General features: G+C 48.7%; 1 protein-coding gene across 4 annotated transcripts in view; it reads right to left on the bottom strand.

Moving 5' to 3' along the window:
* The window catches only part of CDK5RAP2 (CDK5 regulatory subunit associated protein 2), a 176,535-nt gene that overhangs the window by 100,873 nt on the left and 51,927 nt on the right, over positions 1–23,735 (bottom strand). For all 4 annotated transcript variants that reach the window (XM_061163293.1, XM_061163294.1, XM_061163297.1 and 1 more), the window contains exons 11-12: positions 22,282–22,374; positions 15,174–15,392 (exon numbers count right to left, since the gene is read on the bottom strand). In XM_061163293.1, the coding sequence (XP_061019276.1) occupies positions 15,174–15,392; positions 22,282–22,374 (312 nt within the window). The remainder of the gene's footprint in view (positions 1–15,173; positions 15,393–22,281; positions 22,375–23,735) is intronic.

The following is a 23,735-nucleotide window of genomic DNA, read 5'->3' as shown; positions in this document are numbered from 1 at the left end:
TTTTATGGCTAGGTAGAAAGAACACACTGCTCACGTGCATAGGTCCACTTACACCATTTCCCAGATCCGGCTCCCTGCTTATAAAACACTTATCAGACCCGCATTTGGATATCTGGTCACATTTCTGTGTATGTGTCCGGTGATCATTTATTCCATTCTCTAGTTCTTTTTTTAAATTCAGCTACCTAGGTTAACAACTTCTTACCTATTCTAAGTGATAAAAGCTACTAATGCCGTTGCTGTCCTCCCTCAAAGAGCTGACCACACGAAAATGACCCACCTGTTCCGGGGTCCCACAAAGGACAGTTTTGTCACACCTCCAGACTGAGGGGTTCTTAACTGACTGCCACTGAAGGGCCCCTGCAAGTCCACAGAAATGTGTGCATATGTTTTTTGGGATACAGCACCCTCAGCATATATCAGGAGCTCAAGGAAAGTCAGAACATCAATGAGCACAAACTATTTCTCTCATAAGCGTTGGTAACAGAACTACTATTTACCAAGGCCAAGGCATTTATTTCTTCATAAAACATCTCTAACCCTGAAGACTGCCTACACAGTAAGTATTATTAGTCCTGTGTTTACCAAGAGGAAACTAGGGCTTGTGGAGATTGAGAGACCTTTGCAGAGCTTTATAACAAGTAATTCAGGTGCTGAAATTCAAACCTAAGTCAGTCTGACTGCAAGCTCTGTGCTCTTCCAACTCAACGGCACTACTGCTAAAGCCAAAGAAAGCAGAAGAGTGCCCCGTGACACAGGCTTCCACTGGGCAGTAATCCACTCCCCGGGGCTCACGTCATAGCTTCTCGAGGACTCGGGGTGGATGGAATAAACCAGCCCGAGACACGGCTGCCCCCTGCCCCCGAGTAATGAACGAGGCAGGACCAAGGATCTTGGACCTCATATGAAGCACAGTCGGAGAAGGCTTGAAGTCAGAGGACCACTGCAGGAAGTGGGAGAACGTGTGTGGAGGTGGCCTTGAGGAGAAGCAGCTGCCATGGCAACAGAGAGACAGCCCACAGGCTCGTGGGCTCGGCCCCAGCGGAGTTATAATCAATGTTTAGGGGAGGCATGGAGACGGCATGTCTCGCCCGAGCAAAACAATCAGAACTGAAAATTGATAAACTTGGGTGGTTTCCCCAAACCTCCTTCAATATTCCTGGGCTGTGAAGACAGGCAGACCTAGCCTTGAATCCTGGCTCTACTGCTAACTAGCTGTGCGGCCAGAGAGAGAGAGCACGAATCTTTGTGAGTGTTGTCTTTCCAGTAAATGGAGATGTTCACGTAGATTCCGCGCATCCCCAACGGGGAGGCGGCTGCCCAGCACAGAAGCAGATGCCCCTCCGCCTCTCTCCACACAGGCCCCTCCAGGCTGACCTCTCCTCCCAGGCTTCCTCGTGTGGGCCCAGCATCCCCACGCAAGGAGCAGCTCTCCCCGCTCCCCCACACATACCTCCCCCATCACAGGAAACCTGGGCCTGAAGCCCAGCTCATCCTCCACTCGGAGCCCCTGAGAGATGAGCAGGGCAGACTGGGTACCTTTACATGGCCACCCAGCGCCCAAGTCCAGCCCCACCACTCACTCCTACCCACCTCCCACCCCCGAGATCTCAAAGATGCTGAACCTAAGAAATAATCGCAGAGTGAAATGCAAAACAAGTCTGGACAATCTCATACCCACAGTAGGTCTCCCTAGCAAAGCTGAGGGCCGGTTTGTGTGTGCGTGTGTGTGTATGTGTGTTTTTTAGGGGGGGTGGTGAGCAGTGGGGATACGCGGGGGGTTAAGGTAGCTGCCTGAGTCGTCTCACTCAAGTAGTGGCAGAAGTGGAAAAACAAGATGACTGAGCAAGTGAGGACGTCAGGCCACCCAGCCAGGCCCAGGGCCAGCTAAGCCAGCAACAGGAAAGCCACAGGATCTGAAACCTGGGCTTTTAACCGAGGGTACAGTAACCCACCCGTGAGCAAAGCACAGCCCCATGAAGAACCTGGACTCTGATTAACCGGAAGGGCCCCTCCTCCTTCCTGGAGGAGGCGTTAAAATAGGGCAGGCTGAAGCTGAAGCAGTCAGGGCAGAGAGAGAATGACCCCCGACTCCTCCCGCAGCTCAGCCCCTCACCCCCCGGCCCAGCACACTGCCTTCAGCCGCGGCCCCCGTCTGCTCAACTGCAGCCACAGTCTAAGTGCCCCCCAGACTCTGGTTCTCCCACCAAAACACACGCCCTCCTCTGATCCTCACACCTCTGCCCGGAACCTTCGGGAGCTCCGAGTGAACTGCAGGACGAAGCTGCCCTAACAAGCAGTCGCTCCGGGCTCCCTTTGGGGGGCTCCCTCCTGGCTTTATCTCACCCAACTGCTCCATCAGCCCTCCAGGCCCCCGCCTGTCTCCATCCATCACCCCCACCAGGAAACAAAATCATAAAAACCTCCCCAGTTCTGCCTGGAGACAGCACGCTTTTCTGACAAGGGCCAATCCCAGGGCCACCCCTTCCACAAGCCCTCCCTGATTCCTCTGGCCCTCTGCAATCGTCCTCCCAAAATCCTACCCACCACTTTTTCCTACGAACCCCTACGGCCCTCTGGACAGCACTGGGCACTTGACATCCTTCGCACCTCCTCCAATCCTCACAGCAGCCAGACTGCAAAGCAGAGGCTCTGACAACACCCACTCCACCAACCAGGAGACTGCAGTTCAGAGAGCTCCAGCACTTTAACCGAAGGAGAAAAGGGGCAGAATCCAGATTCAAAACCAGGTTTATCTGTGTCCTTTTCACTAAACAAGTGGTTCTTCAAACTGAGCTTGTGAACAAAGCCCTCGGATGAGCAGTGCCCCAGCCTGGCCGGCTGTCCGCACCAAGTAACTGCACATTCCCAGGCCTTCCTCCAGAAATTGAGTCAGTTGACTGGAGGAAAGCACGGAAGTTCATAATGGGTTTTAATGCAGGAATCTGCAGATACATCTGTCTATCTGCTTCTAAACAAAGAGAAAAGGGGAAAAAATTTGAAGACCCCTACCCTACACCAGACGGCCACCCTTCACAATGAGTGGCCCCAGCAAGCCTTCACGCTGCCGTCAGCAGAGCGGCCTCAATTTCCACCCACGTGGGCCACACCCCTCGACGTGAAGATTCCCAGCACCGAGCCGAGCACTGCCTTTGCATATCAGAGGCTCTCTCAGAGCAGGTGTTTTTTTTTTTTTAAGTGGATTATATGAAAAATAAAATATCCCTATAATCTTAGAATCACATTAGAAATGAAAAGGCAGGCCCTCACACTTCCTTCGCCAGGCAGCTAGTTTGTTTTATCTCCAGCCAGATGGAGAATGAGAAGGTTCTCATCCATCAAATTTCCATCTTATCAGGAGGCTTCACTGTGAGAAAGCTTGTCAGTGGTTACCTTTAAACGTACAAAGGAAACTTCGCTAAAATCTTAATGAGGTAGAGAAACTCAGTGGTGTAAGAACTTCCAGAAAGAACAGAAGATACTGGTGCTCCCATCACACTCTGCGGAGCCTCGTGGCTCCTGGGACCGAGGCAGGAGGCGGGTGTGGGGGGAGAGAGGGGCTGCCCGGCTTCTTAGCGCGACTCACCCTGAGCAGCCCTGCCTTCATGTGTTTTCTCTCCAGAAGCATTATTCGGACAAAGAATGAGTGAAGTGAAGTCGCTCAGTCGTGCCTGACTCTTTGCTCCCCCATGGACTGTAGCCTACCAGGCTCCTCCATCCATGGACTTTTCCAGGCAAGAATACTGGAATGGTTGCCATTTCCTTCTCCAGGGAATCTTCCCAACTGAGGGATCGAACCTGGGTCTCCCGCATTGCAGGCAGACACTTTACTGTCTGAGCCACCAGGGAAGATGAACAAAGAATTCATAGGCTCAAACAATAAACGGAGACCACTGAGATGAGACAGACCACGCCACGGAGACCAGTCCCCACGCGAGCGGTGTGATTCTGAGCAGGGGGCTCCGTGTGGCTTCACCAGGGAGCCAGGGGCGGACACACGGACAAAGGCGGGGATGCGCAGACTGCGCAGGGGTCGGGGCGCACCCCGCAGGGTGTCGGCACCAGGCCAGGCACCACCATCTCTACACCTCACCCCAGCGATGCAATGGGGCACACCCGGCCGCCCCCCAGCCCCGCCCGCGTCCCAAGCCGGCTCATTCCCGACACCGCCAGCCTCGACCTGGCCTTCCCTCTGCCGGAAACCCATGGCCACCCCGGCCTCCAGGCACACAGGGGCTTGTCCTTCGGGTCTCCGCTCACACCCACGTCCTCTGTGAGGCCTCCCCTCCCCTCCTCTCTCAGCAGATCCCTCCTCCGTGCTCCCAGAGCTCTCGGGCCAGCCCTCCACGAGCACTCATCACGCTCAACTTTAATCAGCTCTTGTCTGCGTTTCCGCTGTATTTCTTTACTAGATTCCTTCAGAAACTGCGTCTGACTTGATTCAGTTCTGTCTCCTCAGTGCCCAGGACAGGGCCTGGCACAAAAATTATACAGGGAAAGCCAGAGATAAAGGAAAGTCTCTCTGTCTGCGCCCCAGAAAGATGACAGCAATTCCCGATGAGAAGTGATGGAGACGGCCTTCAAAGCCAGCAGCCCCACGTGGGCCACGCACACCCCAGGGTCTGTCACTGAAAAGGGTTCTGACACCCCCCCAGAGGAATCAGTGGGTTGGAAGGAACGCACCAGCACTCTCTCCAGAGGAGAGGTGACTGTTGATCGAAGAAGGAATGTACGGCTTTGCTGCCTTGACTGGTGAAAGGGCGGACCACACTTACTAGCCAGCAGGGTCTGGCAGAGTCTCGGGGGGCGCTGTGTCACCCCGAGTCCTGAGCCAGCACCTGCCACACGCTTAAAAGGCAGCAAAAGAGGGGAGAGAAGGAGCCTACGTGCTGAGCGTCGCCCTCTGCGCGCCGGGAACCACAGCGGGCATTTTCCCCTGCCCTACATCTCATCATCCATTATTTAATTCCAGATTAGACATCATCGACCCCATTTTAGGGGAGTAAACGTAAGTTTAGAAGAATTAAGTAACTGACTTAGAAGCTTAGAGTTAAGCACCAGCTGATGCTGAGATTCCAACCTGAGTTTGCCACCATTTCCCCCGTGTCCCAGAGACACCCACCAGACTGCTACATGTCTGGCACCCAAGACCATAAACAGAACAGTTACTACTTACTAATCACTGGTGACATGCCAGGTGTTAGGCTAAGTGCTGTATCTTTTCTCATAGAACCCTCACAACTAATGCCTGGTTTTCCAACAAGAAATGGACATCACGGTCTGCAGAGGCAAAGTAGCTGGTTCCCAGACCCACAGCTGGCAAGTGGTGGAGCCAGAGTTCAAATGGGGTCTGACTCCCAAGTCTCTGCATTCTGCCTCTCTTATGAGGAGCTGGGATTTGCAAAGACTAAACTTCTCTCACACAGGTCATTAAAACTGCACATCCGACAAGGACACTGATTCAAAATCTTCACACCTGTCCTTAAAAAACAAAGGCTGGGGGTAGGCGGAAGAGGCGCTTGGACCCTTGGTGAAAAGCACTCCAGGAAATAGGGGAGGACAGACAAGGCTGGAGCGCTGCAGTCAGTCAGGCAGGACTTAGCAACTGAACAACAACAGATCACACCACCTCAGGCCTGTGGTCTCAGCCCTGACCGAGCAGCCGACAGCCTACAGACGCCGTCTCCAAGCGCCGGCGCTGGATGACAGCTCACCAAGAGACGTCCTGAGCGCTGCTGCAAGCTCACCTGGAGTCACCCATCCTCAAACACGCAAGGAGGCCAGAGAGGCTGAGGCTGAACCACCCTGGAATCAAACCCGCCCCTGTCAAAGCACATGGGATCAGCCAGTTGGGTGACGGATACAACTTTAATTAGATTTTGGGGCTGTAGCCAGTAAACGCATCCCTGCAGAGCTGAGGGCCCAGGTTCTGAAGCACGCACTTGTCAGAGTAGCAGGTGACAGGTCTCATAACAGGCGAGAGCGTTACAAGACAGTCTGTGGAACAAGCTAAACCAACGTCTAATAACTGGGGTCCTCAGAGGAGAAGGAAAAGACTGTGACTTGCTCCTCTCCTCCCCCGACTCACCCGGAGCAGCACACAGCACGCCTGAACCAGAGACAGCAAGTATGAAACCAAGATTTACCTGTTGTCCTCCACTACGTACACAGACACACACATGCACACACACATACATACACACAGATGCACGCACGCACATACACACGCACATACATACATGCACGTAAACACACATGCACACATGCACATGCACACATACATAGACAGACGCACACATGCACACACAATACACACATATGCACACACATACACACGTGCACACACATACATATGCACACACATGCCCGCACACGCACATGTGCACACACATGCACACTTGCGCGCACACACACACACACACAGAAGCACCTTGAGTCTCCACAGCCAAACAAGGTTATCAAAGCCAGAGATGTGAGAGCAAGGCTGTGAGAGACCAGGAAGCAATCCCGTTAGAACACAGAAAAGGTCCAAGTGTTGGTCACTCAGTCGTGTCTGACTCTTGTGACCCCAGGGACTGTAGCCCGCCAGGCTCCTCTGTCCATGGGATTCTCCAGGCAAGAACACTTGAGTGGGTAACCATTCCCTTCTCCAGGGGATCTTCCTGACCCAGGGATCAAACCCTGGTCTCCCACACAGCAGTCAGATTCTTTACCATCTGAGCCACCAGGGAAGCCCCAGACCACAGAAACTAGGACATTTTACTTTTATTTATTTATTTATTTTTCCACGGGTGACAGGGACAGTGTTTATTGGTGTAGGATCTCCTTTGATTGCCTCATGGAAAGGTTGGATCATAACTCCTGAGTTAATTTCATTTGGTTTTGTTAAAATAAGAGCCTCTAGTGTGGATACACAGTTACCCAATCCGGACCTGACCCCTCTGGGCGTCTGGACTTAAACCCTCAGGCCCCGACTGTCCTCTTGCAGGGGCCCATGCTGTCCTCCTTTCTGACAGCATCAAGTCCCCTCCTGAAACTCCAGAACAGTGCTCAGTCTTCTGGAATTCACGAGGTAAAGATGGACAGGATAGGTGAGAAGCAAGTGAAGAACAATCTACCCCAAGGCATGGACATGTCTCCTCACCCTGATTTTTTGCATTCACTAACATTGGGCCTTTGAGGATCACAAAACATTAACAGACATGAAACTGGTAAGAATAGCAGTGAAAGTTCCTTAATCTTCAGGTCTCATAAAATCCCTGCAAAATAGGTGACTTTCTGCTCCCCTCCTGAGATACATATGCCCTTGTCCAATACAACCTCATAAAATGCTGCTGCTGCCAAGTCGCTTCAGTCGTGTCCAACTCTGTGTGACCCCAGAGACGGCAGCCCACCAGGCTCCCCCATCCCTGGGATTCTCCAGGCAAGAACACTGGAGTAGGTTGCCATTTCCTTCTCCAATGCATGAAAGTGAAAAGGGAAAGTGAAGTCGCTCAGGTCGTGTCCGACTCCTAGCGACCCCATGGACTGCAGCCTGCCAGGCTCCTCCGTCCATGGGATTATCTAGGCAAGAGGACTGGAGTGGGTTGCCATTGCCTTCTCCATGAAGCTAGGACATTTTAAACATCACAGTCAGAACATCGACTTGGGAATATTGGGGGTGGGGTCTGATTGTTTTTCGCAAAGGCCTCTGGAATTTCTTTAAAGAGTTATGGGTCCCTCTGCTGGTGAGGAGGTGTAATACAATGAAGGGGATCTATCTGTGAGACCCTCACTTTTTGACCTTGTTTTATCTTTTTCGTGAACAGGACTCCCGAGGTAGAGGCTGAGCTTGGATTCTCTCGAGCCTACCAACAGTGCCCGCAGCAGTGCAAACACTCCGTAACTGTCCCTTGAATAAACAAATGCGCAAACTGCAAATGACAACACATGCTGAGGTGCCCAGCACCAGGTCACTGCAATCACAGGCAATTAAAACAAAGCAACAAACAATGAACTGACTCTCCCAGCCAAACGTCTCGGTGTTCAGGCACCATCAGACACCGCGAATTCAGACGCCTCGGATCCAAGCTGCATTTTCAGACAGGCACTGTCTCCCTCCAAAAAGCTTAGGAGGGGCACAGTGAGGCGGCAGTGCATGGTTCTGGCACGAGCGCCGGATGGTTCGATCACATCCAAGAGAGGCTGGCTCGACCCGTCCTGCTCACAGGGGACTGCCGCAAAGGCTTCGAGTGAGAGATCATCTCAAGACAGGGCCGCAGTGTTATTTCCCACTGATTTTGTAATTCTTGTCCAAGAAATGAGAATAATGGGAAACAGCGAGACAGTCCCGGGGACTGAAATCCTAAATACTTACAAGCTTACCCAACTTGGACGACACTGATCTGGCCCTGGGCAAATTGCTTTCATTGAATGGGGCATTGTCAGGGCCCCAAGTACTGCTCAGAGAACTCTATAGAAACCCACCAGAGGCAATCCTTCCCTCGGGCCTCAGCGCCAGCAAACGCGGTCCCTTTATCTTAACGTCTTCATCTTTACAGACACTTAAGACCTGGTAACTGAATTTCCCTTTTCACTGTCGCTGCCAGGAACTGCCCGCTGGACATTAAGTCCCGCCTCGAGCACTACGACCACGATCACAACAGGTATTTCTCCTGCCTCACCTGATTCCATTCCACTCGTCGCCCTCATTTTTGTGACCTAATGCATTTAATTTTATGACTGTCCATAAACCTCTGAAAATGTTTCTGAAACACAGAAAGAAAAGACAAGTTTGAAAGCTTCAAATAACCCAGGTACAAGTTGGGTGGTCTTGAAAACAGATTATTGTGGTCCACTGAAAAGGTGAAGTTGTATCAGTCTTCCTTTTTGCCAAAAGCACAGTATGCTTAACATAAATATTGACGGTCTGCCATAGCCTCAGCATAGTATCTTAGGCAAAGTCCTGAAACTAAAAAGAGCCCACAGTCCTGGATCCATGTCACATTATTTATCCTCTTCTATGTGACCATGATCAAGCCATTTAAATTCTTTTTTTAAAAAGCCATTTAAATTCTGAGCCTCCGGTTAATCTGTAAAATGGGAATAACCTGTTCTATGCCCAACTGCAGAGCTGTGAGCACCAAGGGAAAGATAGGCAGTCCTTTTATTAACTGCAAAGTACTCCAAAGAAATCCACACCTAAGAAATCATATTTGCTTTATTTCTACCACTCTGATACCAATTTTCACTATCAAAAAGGATGTTGAAGATTTAGCTGAATGTGAACTGAGAAAAAGACCAATGTCTGGAACTGATTTTCTTTCTTTTTTATTGGAGTGCTCCTGAGCGACCAAGCACACATCACTGCTTTACTGTTTTGTTCGTTTCTGCTCTAAAACAAGGTGAGTCAGCTGTGAGAGTGAAGTGACGGCTGCTCAGCCGTGTCCGCCTCTTTGTGACCCGTGGGCTGCGGTCCCTGGGATTCTCCAGCCCAGAACACTGGAGTGGGCAGCAGTCCCTTCTCCAGGGACCTTCCCCACCCAGGGATCGAAGCCAGGTCTCCCGCACGGCAGGCGGATCCTTTACCAGCTGGGGCACCAGGGAGGCCCGTATGATACACACACCCCTCCTTCCGGAGCCTCCCCACCCCCGCCCTCCCTCCAGGTCATCACAGGCCCTGAGCTGAGGCCCCTGTGCTGTGACTCAGGTCCCCCCAGCTGTCTACTTGGGAACATGTTTTCTTACCAGTGTTTTTCAGCTCTACCTGTGGGAGACAGGGGAGTTCAAGTAAATGCTGATTATTCAAGAGTCCTTGTGGGGAAGGTTTCGAATATGCACCCGGACAGCCCAGAAGCCACACCTGAACGGCCCCACTGCAGAGGAGCAGGCTCCTTCTCTTTTCCCCTCTGCCCTGGTTTCTCGGAGCCGGTCTCTCAGGCCACGCACCTGTTCTCATCTTCCTGTCTCCGGGCTCTCTGCAGCCAAGCCATTCTCCAGACGTCCATCAGACAAGGCTCTCTAAACTGCACCCCTGACCCTAACAATCCTCTCCTTAAGTCCCCCTCAAGGGGGGCCGCACTGCCTAGGGGTCACGTCCACACCCCCAAACTGTGACAAGGCCCTCTACAATCCGCTCTCTCTCCAGGTTAAAGCACCAGCCACTACCGCTCCAAACTCTTCTTCCGCCAAACACCACACTCTCGCACCTGTGTACCTTCGTCTCCTGCACAAAACCCCCCTCTCCCGTGCCTACATCATGACCTTCAACTCACACTTCAGAACTAGTTCACAGGTCACTTTCCCCAGGACCCTTCTCTGGTCCTGCTCTATGCTCCCAGGGATAGTTCTATCTCCTCTCGGGAGCCGTCCCCAGGCCGAGCAGAGGGCCTGCACAAAGCATCCGATGTGGCTGGATGCAGGAATGGAGTCCTTTCCTGTGCCAAGCCAGACACAGGGGCCACCAAAAGGCCTGGGTTTCTGTTTGTTTCAGTCCAAAAGCAACGGCAATAGCAGCTGCTGCGTGGGAGGCTCTAGTTAATAAAGAGCTTAGTTAACAGAAGCAGCTGATAAGACACACGAGGCTTGTGGGCCACGCTCTACCTCTGCATGCATCCTTGCCCCATAAGGTAAAGTCACCCCAGCACATCTCCCCAGACCCTGAACAAGCCAGTGCCCCCAGGATCGGGTACAGAACACACTGATGAGACAGACACGGCGAATTCTTGGGATGAAGCCGGAAGTAGAGATGCTGCTGTGATACAATACATGCACCACAAAGAAAAAAACACTGCCAGATTGTCTTGTAAGAAACAAGTAGGACTTAATGTAGCAAAGCAGCCGTGATGAGACGCAAGGATGCTGAGTCACAGGCATGCGCATCTGAGGCAAACACAGGCACTGGCAACCAGGGCCCTGAAAGACAGCCACGCTCTCTCCGGGGAAGCGCTGATCCCCTCCCAACACGGGGCTCTGGGGGAGGCCGCCAATGACGGAGCACAAGCTCACACCTGCACGCACGCACTTCTGACGAAGAGCGAGCCTGTGACCCGAGCTGAACCTCTCGGTAGCTCACCCCTCGGGCCTCCTGACCAGGGGATGAGTGCGAGAGTCCTCCTTCCTCTCTTGCAATAAACTGAGGAGTGGCCATCCCACCAGGCCTGGCAGTGGTGGGTCCAAGTGCTCGGAGCTGGAGTTAAGTGGATGCTAGAAACAGAAGCCAGCTCTCAAGACACAGACTCGGTCCTGGCAGAGTTCCTGTCAGCTCTGTCCTTCCAGGTGTTTAGTTATCCAAGGTAATACACTCCTTTTTCTGCTTAAGTTCCCTAAGGAACTGAGTTTCTGGCCCTGCAAAAAAAGAAAACCTCCCACCCAGAATAGACTTTGATCCAATCCCTCCCTCTCCCCGTCATATGCCCCTTCCACTTCCTGCCAAGCATTCCTTGCCTCCTTATGAAGATGTATGCATATTATTTAGAAATCTTATCAACTGCAGTACAAAATTCCTTTAGGAAGCATCAGGGCTTTCATGAATAAGTGAATTATGGAGCCAACAATGTCTAACAATACAAGGATAGGTAAATAACTTATAGCGTACCCCTTGATATACAGTTATACAGCCATTTCAAATGTTTACCAAGAGTAAGTTATAAGGTAAAGAAACAATTACATATTTTACAGGTTTGTGTGTGTGTGTGTGCACGCGCATGCACATACATATCTATGTAGCCCCCAAATCCAATTTCTACTGAATAAACAGTTTTATAATGATAGTGGAGAACAGAGGGGATAAACTAAACTAAGGGAGAAAAAAAATTATCCAACAGTGAAGGATCTAAGAATTGATTATGAAAATTGACCTCTACAGAAGGACCCCTTCTGGCCAGTCTTTTCTTTACTCATCTATAACGCCACATGACTCAAATCTCACACTGATCACTCAACTTGAGTGTCATCTCCTCCAAGAGCAAGGAATGTCCCCAACCCCTGCGATCTAATGTCTGATGACCGAGGCAGACCTGATGTTATAATAATAAAAATAAAGTGCACAATAAATATAATGAGCTTGAATCATCCCCAAACCATCCCTCCTACCCCCTGTCCATGGAAGAACTGTCTTCCAGGGAAATTGGTCCCTGGTGCCAAAAGTTTGTGGACTGCTGTCCTAGGAAGTTTTCCTGACTACTCTCTGCCACAAGGATCTTCTGCACTGAATACATAAGCTGCATGAATTAGCTGTGGGTTTTCCACTGCTTTGCATTTTGCCATGTATAACAATTTCATCTCCCTTAAGAAAAAACTAAAACATTCAGAGGCCGGGCCACATATTTCCATCAGCATCTAGCCCAGATACACTTGCTGTTCAACAACACTGCATAAATACGAGAAAAAGGTTTTTTAATAACATGCAACAAACTGGTAGACTCCAATACTGCTGGTGGCAACATAAATTAATCCAGCCCTTTGAACAAGTAACGCGGCAGCGTGATTAACTAGTGTAAAATATTTGTATCATCTGGCCCAGTGATCACACTCCTCAGATCCTTGGGATTTCAAGAAAACAATGCCTTACTGCCCAAAGATGTGTACTGTGGTATTACTGAAATGGGCAAACTGTCCAAGAGAGCAGGAAATTATCAAGTAAATCATGTGAAATCTACTCGATGAAGCGTAGGCAGCCTTCAGCAGGACTGCCCTCGAGCCTACACAACACGGGGAGATGGCCATGAGAGAGAAAGGCTCAGGGGGGCCGCTCGTGGTAAAGCAGGTGACCAGACAACACGCAGTCTGATCCGACTGGGCCCCCCATGCAGCAGGGCTGAAGGGTGATCCTTTAGGAGGGCTGTGGAACTTCAGGCGACATTTTTTTTTTTTTTTCCTAAGTTTCCATTATTGCTCTCTTGCTGCCTACTGAAATTTCTGTTAAAATAGACAAACAAGGGTATTTCATCCTCTTATTGGTGTCAGCATCTGGACTTCCAACTATGGATCCTGATGCCCCATCCCTGCTAAGGGCAGCCCCCAGAGGACCCTGGAACCTGCAGGCTCTCCCTGGAGCCCTCCCATACTAGACCTGCCCCAGACCCCCATGCAGGGAACTCACTGAACTTGACTGTCAGTGACCACTCAGCCTCAGAGCCCATCCTGCCCGACTGCACCAAGGCCTGGCGTCTAGATGTGGCTCTCGGGATACTGAATGTGAAACATGATGTGCGTGTGCTCAGTCATGTCCGACTCTGCGACCCCGTGGGCTGTCCCCTGCTAGGCATCTCTGTCCGTGGAATCTTCCAGGCAAGAATACTGGAGTGGGTTACCATGTCCTGCTCCAAGGATGCTGAATACTGAAGTTTAGATATGACAGAAATCACAACAGAAGACACATGTGTTTGCCTCAAAAGGCTGTCAGTTACGATGGCCAAAGACAAGGCCCAGCCCCAAATTCCACCCCAGTAAATGGATGAACAACCATAAACTCACACGCTAGAGCAGTGCACAGCAGTGAAAATAACACCCACAGTGAATGGATGAACAACCATAAACTCACACGCGAGAGCAGTGCACAGCAGTGAAAATAACACCCACAGTGAATGGATGAACAACCATAAACTCACACGCTAGAGCAGTGCACAGCAGTGAAAATAACACCCACAGTGAATGGATGAACAACCATAAACTCACACGCTAGAGCAGTGCACAGCAGTGAAAATAACACCCACAGTGAATGGATGAACAACCATAAACTCACACGCTAGAGCAGTGCACAGCAGTGAAAATAACACCCACAGTGAATGGATGAACAACCATAAACTCACACGCTAGAGCAGTGCACAGCAGTGAAAATAACACCCACAGTGAATGGATGAACAACCATAAACTCACACGCTAGAGCAGTGCACAGCAGTGAAAATAACACCCACAGTGAATGGATGAACAACCATAAACTCACACGCTAGAGCAGTGCACAGCAGTGAAAATAACACCCACAGTGAATGGATGAATAACCATAAACTCACACGCTAGAGCAGTGCACAGCAGTGAAAATAACACCCACAGTAAATGGATGAATAACCATAAACTCACACGCTAGAGCAGTGCACAGCAGTGAAAATAACACCCACAGTGAATGGATGAATAACCATAAACTCACACGCTAGAGCAGTGCACAGCAGTGAAAATAACACCCACAGTAAATGGATGAACAACCATAAACTCACACGCTAGAGCAGTGCACAGCAGTGAAAATAACACCCACAGTGAATGGATGAATAACCATAAACTCACACGCTAGAGCAGTGCACAGCAGTGAAAATAAACAAAACATGGCGGTATAACCCCAGGTGAGTATATCTCTCAAAAAAATAAATATAATAGAAACTGTAAGAGAGAATTTTTGTCTACCAAATTCAGAGAGAAGTTTTTTAAATACTAACACTCAATGCTAAATAGAGCAGTCTTTTAAAAAGATCACTCTCCTCTAGGGAGTGTGGTGTAATCTTCCTGGAGAACAATTTGAATGTATCTATAAAATAGCATTAAAAATATGCATAGTCTTTGACCGAGTAATTATGCCTTTATCAGGAAATAATCAGTTGATTAAGTATTTATGTACAATGATGCTTCTTGCAGCACTTGTTATAAAACAAAAAAAAGTACAATGAACTATACACCCTACCGTAAAGACAAGTTAAATAAGTAGCGCATTCAAGCAATGAACCACTGTGTTCACATATTTTTAAAAAAAATGTTTCTCAAGAAAACTCATAATGGCCACACACCAAAACAGAAGAATAAAAAGCAAAACAGACACAGAAATGCATTTCAGGGACGTCCCTGGTGACCCCGCGGTTAGGACTCAGCGCTTCCAACGTAGGGGGCTCGAGCTCACTCCCTGGCCAGAGAACTACAATTGCACATGCCGCATGGCCAGAAAACTTTAAAAATGCATTTTCCGCTCGATACTAATAATGTGCACGTGCGTGTCCGTGTCTGTGTGAGAGAGAGAGAATAAAAGGACCAGAACATCAAACAGTTAAGACCGGTCATTTCTAGGTGATGAGAAGATGAGTGAAACATTTTCTATTTTGGGGGTTTTTCTAAGTTTTCAGCGATGAATGTCTATCTCCCTAAAACCAAAGCCAGCCACACAGCCCCCAGGCTTGCTGCCCCCATTCCAGAGGGCCAGCGGCGGCACTCACGTGGATGGCGTGCTCGCCCTTGCTCCTCTCTTGGTGGGCTGCCTCCAGCGCCTTCTCCAGCCTCTCCCGTTCCTGCTGCAGGCTGCTCAGCTCCTGGGTGACCTTCTTAATGCTTCTACGCAGTCTGTGGTTCTCTGCGCTCTTGCTGAGGTTTTCTGAGTGCAGCTCAGCCAAAAGGGCTGCCTTTTCAAGCAGAGCAGCCTCGTAATCTTCAGACCCCTAGAAGCAGAGGGGTGGGGGAGCTGGGTTGATTGTCACAGCTCAGTGAACAAACCAAGGCACAGGTGCTCCTTGGCCACCCTCAGGGCCAGCGGGTGGGGGCGTGGAAACTAACATAAATAACATTCAAGACCCAAAGAAAAATTATATGAAGGTTATGAAATAACACAGGGTATTCTTTATGTTATGATGTTGATATTGGGGGGGAAAGGCTACAGTTATTGTGTAAAAGAACTTTCTTTTTTTTAAGATGATAAAGAAAAGCACAAATGTCAGTAACTCTCTTTGGTGGGGTGGGAACACATGATTTTTTTCCTTTCCTTTTCCTTTCCTTTCCTGAGTGTATTTTCAAATATAGGGTTAGTGAGCATGTTATTTCTATAATAGCTTAAAAAATTGTTATTTTTAAAAGATAGAAGGTAAAGGATTTTATTTAAAAGGCAGAGAGGCAGTCAAGCACGAGCAATATTCATCTCTGTTAGGATGGCTCCAGCCCAGAGTCATCCAGAGAAAAAGGAATGGTCGGTCGGGTAACTGACCGCCACCACAAGAGGCTTTAACTTCAGCAGAGTTAGATGTCTAAACGTATCAAAAACAGGTTTATTTCATTAATACAGTTCAGCAGAGAAAATACGTATGTGACTATCACGCATACGAAAAAATGTCATAACGCACCAATAATCCAAAAGAGCAAATTAAAAACGAGAGTTCATATAACAAGGGAGACTGTTTTAATGAGAATACCCAGTGCTGGCGAGCTCATTGGGAAATGACACAATTATCAATCACCTCTCCAGAACTGGCCAAGCATCCAGAAGCCAAGAAATACACTGACCGGAGCATACGCTGACAGAACCCCCTGTGGACAGATTACAGATGTCAAGTATGTGCACAACGTGCAAACAGGTTCACAGCCATCCCCGTAATTCCATTCCTAGGATTCAATCTCAGGAGAAGAATTCAAAATATAAGGGAGGAAAAACTTTATATACAGTCATTCATCACAGAATTACTTAGAACAATAAAAAATAAACAACCTAAGCGTGCAAGAATATGAAAAAGAATAAAATATGACAAAGCCACACGATAAAATCTTAAAACCATTATTTACAAAGAGCTGATAATATGTGAAGCAACAGTTAGAACTGGACATGGAATGACAGACTGGTTCCTAACAGGAAAAGGAGTACGTCAAGGCTGGATATTGTCACCCTGCTTATTTAACTTATATGCAGAGTACCTCATGAGAAACACTGGGCTGGATGAAGCACATGCAGGAATCAAGATTGCCGGGAGAAATATCAATAACCTCAGATATGCAGATGACACCACCCTTATGGCAGAAAGCGAAGAGGAACTAATGAGTCTCTTGATTAAAATGAAAGAGGAGAGTAGAAAAGCTGGCTTAATACTCAACATTCAAAAAACGAAGATCATGGCGTCGGTCCCATCAATCCATGGCAAATAGATGGGGAAACAACAGTGACAGATTTTATTTTCTTGGGCTCCAAAATCATTGCTAATGGTGACTGCAGCCATGAAACTAAAAGACGCTTGCTCCTTGGAAGAAAAGCTATGACCAACCTAGACAGCATATTAAAAAGCTGACAATGGTCCATCTAGTCAAAGCTATGGTTTTTCCAGTAGTCGTGTAAGGATGTGAGAGTTGGACTATAAAGGAGACCCAACCAGTCCATCCTAAAGGAAATCAGTCCTGAATATTCACTGGAAGGACTGATACTGAAGCTGAAACACCAATCCTTTGACCACCTGATGCCAAGAACTGACTCACTGGAAAAGACCCTGATGCTGGGAAAGACTGAAGGCGGGAGGAGAAGCGGACGACAGAGAATGAGATGGTTGGATGCTATCACCGACTCAGTGGACATGAGTTTGAGCAAGCTCCGGGAGTTGGTGATGGACAGGGAAGCCTGGCGTGCTGTAGCTGATGGGGTCGCAGAGTCAGACACAACTGAGCAACTGAACTGAACTGATAATATGTGAATATTTCTAAGTCATGATGTTATATAAAAAAGACAACCAGAAAACCAAACTGCAAACGAGCTAAAAAATAAAAGCTATGCCAGAAGAAAACCAGGGAGGAGAATCATCAAAGTATTAATAGTGGTTGGGTGATCACCTGATTTCCCTTCTCTCCTTCTTTGTAATCTTCGGGGAAAAAATTATATACTACTCATAATAGAAGAAAATAAACTTCTTTTAAAATGTGTCTTTTGGATTAGATTGAGGACAAGATTAAAAATTTTGGAGCAAGGGACACTTGAGCTGTCAGGGTCTCGACGCTGACTGTAGCACAAAGGGACCAGCCCCCGCTTCTGGGCCGTCTCAAGAAACCTACTTCTGCCTCCATCGACAGAAAAGCCCCAGGTGTTCAGAGGCGGGCTACAACCACAGTCGCTCCGGAGGTGCAGAGGCTCTGCTGTCCGTGGGCCCCGACAGCCCGGCCACCTGGTCCCACGTTTCCCCAACTACCGTCGAGGACACGGCACCTCGGTAAGCGGAGGGAGAACTCCAGTCAAGCTCCAAAGTGGGCTCAACAGAGGCTTTGCTTTCAGTTTCCTTTAAAGCTGAAATAAACAGAAGCAACGCGAAAACCTAGGTCACGTTCCACCCCACCCCACAAAGTAACTGGGGCAATGCTTATTTGCCCCAAAAAAGACGATAAACACTGATTTGGGGAAATATTCACCTTGAACAATTTTCATAGTTACTTTTTATTAAGCACTGATAACACATGAATGTCTAAACCAGGCACTTTTACAAGTACTGTATCTCTGTCTCCCATACTAACCCTGGAGAAGGCAATGGCACCCCACTCCAGTATTCTTGCCTGGAAAATCCCATGGACAGAGGAGCCTGGTAGGCTACAGTCCATGGGGTCGGGAAGAGTCGGACATGACTGAGCAACTTCACTTTCACTTTTCACTTTCATGCACTGGAGAAGGAAATGGCAACCCACTCCAGTGTTCTTGCCTGGAGAATCCCAGGGATGGAGGAGCCTGGTGGGCTGCCGTCTATGGGGTCGCACAGAGTCGGACACGTTAGCAGCAGCAGCATACCAACCCTACAAAATACACATTATCATCCCTCTTTAAGTCACTAAGACTCGGACTGTTAAATGGCCTGTCTTCAGACCATAAGGGATTAAACCTGGGATTCAAATGACTCTAGAGGCCGTGCCCTTTCCAGGGCATTTTCCACCCTGCCCATTCCAGGGAAGATTCCAATTAACACCAATAAACTACAAAAAATTAAAAGAAGAAGACTGAATTCAATGGGGGAAGGCTAAAGATAAGAATACCAGGTCAGAGCTTGTTAAATATAGGGCGGCAATGGTTGTTATTTAAATAATAGATATTAATAAAGTGATCAAAGTCCTGTGGGAAAACCATGTAAATAACAACACAAAGCCTCTTTAAAAAATCTATGTTCAAAGAACTCAAATTCATACAACTGATTCACTTCATAAAAATACTTGCCATGTTAATTTTCTCTTAGATGGCCCTTTGGAAAGCTTCTTTGGAGAGATTTTTTTTTTTTTTTCACCTTCTCCTGCATGATACCCTGACTTCTGGATTCCACTTCATCACCTAAGTGCCTAATGAACAGGTGGCAAACATTTGGCCCAGTGAGACATGGTCAGAAACTAAAGCCCAAATAATATTAAACAAATGGTTCTCCACAGTGTAAAAATGATCAGTTCGCTAAAAAGAGCAGAAGGCCCAGAGTTCCAAGGCCGGTTCAGGCTGTGTGACCAGGGAGACGTTAGTTTCTCTAAAGTTTGTTACCTTACTTGTGAGACTGATCGCTATTTCACAGGACTGCTGTAAAAGGTAAAAGATGATAACATACGGTCTCATTTCAGTTGGTGCAGGATAAATAAATCTAGGCCCCCTCTTCCATCACTTTCTCTTTCAATCAACAGACAATATGGAGAGTTTCCTCAAGCTAAAGGCTACGTGTATGTCATTAACAGAATCTGAAAACAGACCAAAGCAAACACTACTGTATTTTTATGCCAGAACTACGTCACCCAACTGAAGGATGAGTGACGTTTACTGAGCTACTACCTGTGCCCAGATACACATTCTACTTAACCCTGGTAAGGACTAGGGGACCTAAGTGTGACTATCTGGATTTTATGATGTGTAGGCAGACTGGAGAGTTCAAACACCTTCCCCAAGACGAGACAAGTTGGTGAAGCAGAGTCAGATGCAAGTCCATGTCCCACCCCACGTTCTTCCCAGTGAAAATAACATGATACATACAACGGACTATATGCAGCTGTTTAAAAAGACTGTATAAAAAGCACAGACACACACACACACGCACGCACTCACAGGTGAGTGATGTCAAACTGCTGAAACCTGAATGAGGACAACAGACTGACCAATATCCTGGTTATAACACTGTCCTACGGTCACACAAGATGCTCACTGCGGGAGAACCAGGTAAAGAGCAGACAGAAATTCACATGTGAATCTGCAATTACCTCAAAATATTGTTTTTTTAAAGATTGGCTAGATCTAAAAAAAAAAAAAAAATCAGGATTGGTTAGATCTATAAATACTGCTATGGCAAGAATGTTACATGAAAACAAAAGACTACAGAACAAAATACATAATGATGCTATTTAATTTTTCAAAGGTGATACATATATATATATATATATATATATATATATATATATATGCTTTGAAAGGGTTAAGGTGTTAACAGTGAATATCTTCAAATGTGATTTTACTGGTGACTTTTATCAACCTCTTTCCACCCTTTTAAATATTTTATGAATTTCTTGCAATGTGTAATTTTACTTTTATAAAGCCATGCAGGGGATGGAGGAGGCATAACCCTGCTTCCAATCTGAAAATACATTGTTCAAATGGCTTCAGAGGTAGCACAGCCAGGCCGCACTGCAATCCTCATCGTCACCCTGTGATCAGAACTCACGTCTCCGCACTGCGGCCCGAATCCCAGAGTCTGAATCCCACTGACCGCGGCTGCGCTGTCAGGCTCAGCACCAACCTTGTGAGCTCCGGCTCTGACGCCACAATTAGTTCTAGTCACGTAACATCCCAGAAAGGTCCCCCAATGTGAAGGACAATGCATTTTCAAGGGTCTGTGCAATATTCAAATTATATATACCTTGTAATGAATGAGCCTGGGTCTGGTATGTGTCTATTCACACACGTGATCAGAGTAGAAAGATCACGGAGTTGGGAGTCAGACTTGAGCTGAAGTCCTGGCAACCTGTCAAACAGGTGGGCGCTCCACCTCCACAGTGAAGGATGAATGAGTGCTCTCTGAACAGCCGACAAGCCAGGCAGAACCTGAGGCGTTTCGACAGTGTCTGCTCTTCACACTTCTCAAGATGCGAAACCTGGCCGACACTGAACTACAAGACCTCAGAAATCACCCTGACAGTCTTTAGGACTGAGAGTTATGAAACTAATAAATACACGTAACAAGTCAGGGTAACATTTAAATGTATAAGACTTTCCTTTCCTTCAAGGGCCAATAGCAAGTAAAATATCACAGCTCTTATAAGGATATCTGGTCTTTGCTTATCAATTGCCAATATATATTTTTTCCCTAAGGAATGGGTAATATGGATGGTTTTCCTGAGAATTCAGCTTTTAAGGCTTGTTAATTTCTAAGCAAGTTAAAAAAAAAAAACTCAGTGCAAAGTATAATCTTGGCTCCATTTCATCAACCACCACCAAAATAGTTGGGAAGGCAAGGCTGAAAGTCCCAAAAGAGAAATGTATCTCTCCTTGCAGTACAACAGGATTGAAACCAAATTACTTCAGTTACTCTTACTGTGAACTGAAGCTCTGAAAAGATAAGGCATGGGATATGAATCTTAGGAACCAAACAGTCTTAAATTAGATTTAACTCCTAACTTCTACTTTATAACTAAAAACAACATGAACGGGAGAAGTGGGAGCAGAGAGTTTCAAGGTGGTATGGGCTTCATCAGATGATAGAGCTATATCGATTAACCAGTTATTAGTAGCAGGTAAACACTGTATAACATGGGAAGAAAATGCTAATTCCAAATACACAAGTGTAATTAACAAGAGAGAGGGAAGATCGGAGGATGACCAGCACAAGTCCTTGCAGTCCCATGTTGAAGGGGAAAAAGAGAACAGGTAGGTCAACTAACCAAGGCTTAGAACAGATACCTGGCCAGAAGCAGGAAGCCCGGACCAGCCGGGCTCAGAGGGGAGGTGGGGGGACAGGGAAAGCACCGGCTGGGGTGTGAGACTGACTCCGGGGTCACATCCCAGCTCCTTCCACTATGGTGACCCTGAGCAAGCTCCCTGATACCCTGAACCTGGATTTCCTCCGCAGAGAACGAGGGTATGAACAGGGCCCACCTCGGGGGGCTGCTGGGCAGACTCGCTGGGCTGATCTGCGTGGCACAGGGCTGGGCACGGTGTATGCTCAACAGAGGCCAGCTGTTAGGATCAGCAGTTACTGCATGTAAGCCCTGGCCCTTGCAAAGCTGTGCGTGCCCTTGCTGAAACTTCAAAAACCCCTCCAATACTGGCCTCCCCACAGGCTTGTGACGGTTAGATGAGATGACCCACACATCTCACACAGGCTACTCCAACTCCTGAGCCTGGGCACTCGGCCCTCAGCCTGGCACTCGCGGCGCTGGGCGCAGCTGTGGCCGTCTTCACATCAGGCTGAGGACGGGCTGGCGAGTGGCCCACAGCTGCGGGAGAAGCTCCTCCCATCAGGCCGAGCCAAGTCTGCTCTCATGGCCCCTCAGAGCTCCCTGGGCTCCTCCTAGCGGCACGGTCCTGACCTCGCAGGGGTAAGGATCACAGAGAGGACCACTTCAAACAAAGCCAACACTTACCTGGAATTTCTGGGTCTGTGCTTTCTGGGGGGCCTCTTTGGCTTTAGCAAAGGCAGCACTGAGCGCTTCGATTTCAGAGTTAAGTTCTTCAATCTGGGTAAAAATAAGGACGAACAGCCGGGCATGCAACTGGGATCTGCTCTCTCTGCATTGCCCAATGCCGTTCCTGCTGAACTGGGAGCCCTTATTGCCGAGGGCTCTGCAGTCAGAACAGTGGGACTTCTCGTATGGGACTTCTCGTCTGCTAACTGGACGACGTTAGGAGAGGCACTTCACCTTCCCGAGACTTCACCCCCTCGTGGTAACACGAGGATGCCACACTCACTGTTACGCTTGAACACTGTGATGTGTACAGGTGCTAACTTAATGTCCCGCTCACGCTGAGGGTTACTATTGGGTTACCCAAAACGTTCCTTGGGGTCTTCTAACCATCCTACAGAAAACCCAAACAAACTTTTTAGCCAACCTGATACTACTGTTCCCAGAGATGACCCACCACACCACCCAGCCTGGCTCCTCCCAGAACTCCGCCCCCTCCAGTGACCTTCTCCTATGGCCCAGAGTCAGCCAGGAACTCCCCAGCCACTCCCTGGCCTCTGCGAGAAGCCAGAGTTGCCCCACCACCCGGGGCCCTGCACAACGGTGAGCTCCGCCTTCAGCTGGGTCCTGAGCTCCCAAAACATGAGACAAACACTGACTGCAATTAAGAACCAAGCCTCCGCTGCGGCTGACACCAGTGGCTGCTCACGCTCCTGCCTCCTTGGCTTCCCCAACCCCAGATTCCTGGTTATTAGCATCCTGACCCTGCGGCCACCTTCCTCTTCTTATTCGTGAAACTGTCAACCCCTGCAGCCCAAGGCTCCGCCTTCTTTCCCACCCTAGGCTCTCCTTGGGTAAGGAGACCAGCTCTCAGAATTTCCCTCACACGTGTAGAAGACTGACTCCCAGATCCACACCTTCAGGCCTGGGCCTTCTCCGAGTTTGGGACTGGCATGTCGACCTGCCTCCTGGACTTCTCACCTGAACAGTCCCTGGGCTCCTTGGAGTTGGCACTTTGTAAACAGTATTCTTGCCTGGGAAATCCCGTGGACACAGGAGCCTGGGGGGCTAAAGTCCACGGGGTGGCAAAGAGGCAGATGCGACCTCATGACTGAACCCCCACAGACAGGCTCCTCGCCTCCAGGGCCGCCCCATCTCTCCATGACCCTCCAGGATCCGCGCTTGTGAGGGAGCTGGTGACGCCACCGCAGCCCCAGGCAGGCAGCCGGAAGTCACCCTGCGCTGCTCCCCTCAAGTCCTACATCTAATCATCAAATTTCCCCAGACCTACTTCTCATTTTTCATTATTTCTAATTTTACTTCTTGAATAAGCCCCACCCCCCCCAACTTGCTGTGATCACTGCTGACTCAGGCTTTCTGAACTGGGGGCGGGGGGCTCGCCTCAGCTCCTGGCC

Source organism: Dama dama, chromosome 16 (assembly GCF_033118175.1).
Source record: "Dama dama isolate Ldn47 chromosome 16, ASM3311817v1, whole genome shotgun sequence".
NCBI lineage: Eukaryota > Metazoa > Chordata > Mammalia > Artiodactyla > Cervidae > Dama > Dama dama.
This window is presented reverse-complemented; position numbering and strand designations above follow the sequence as displayed.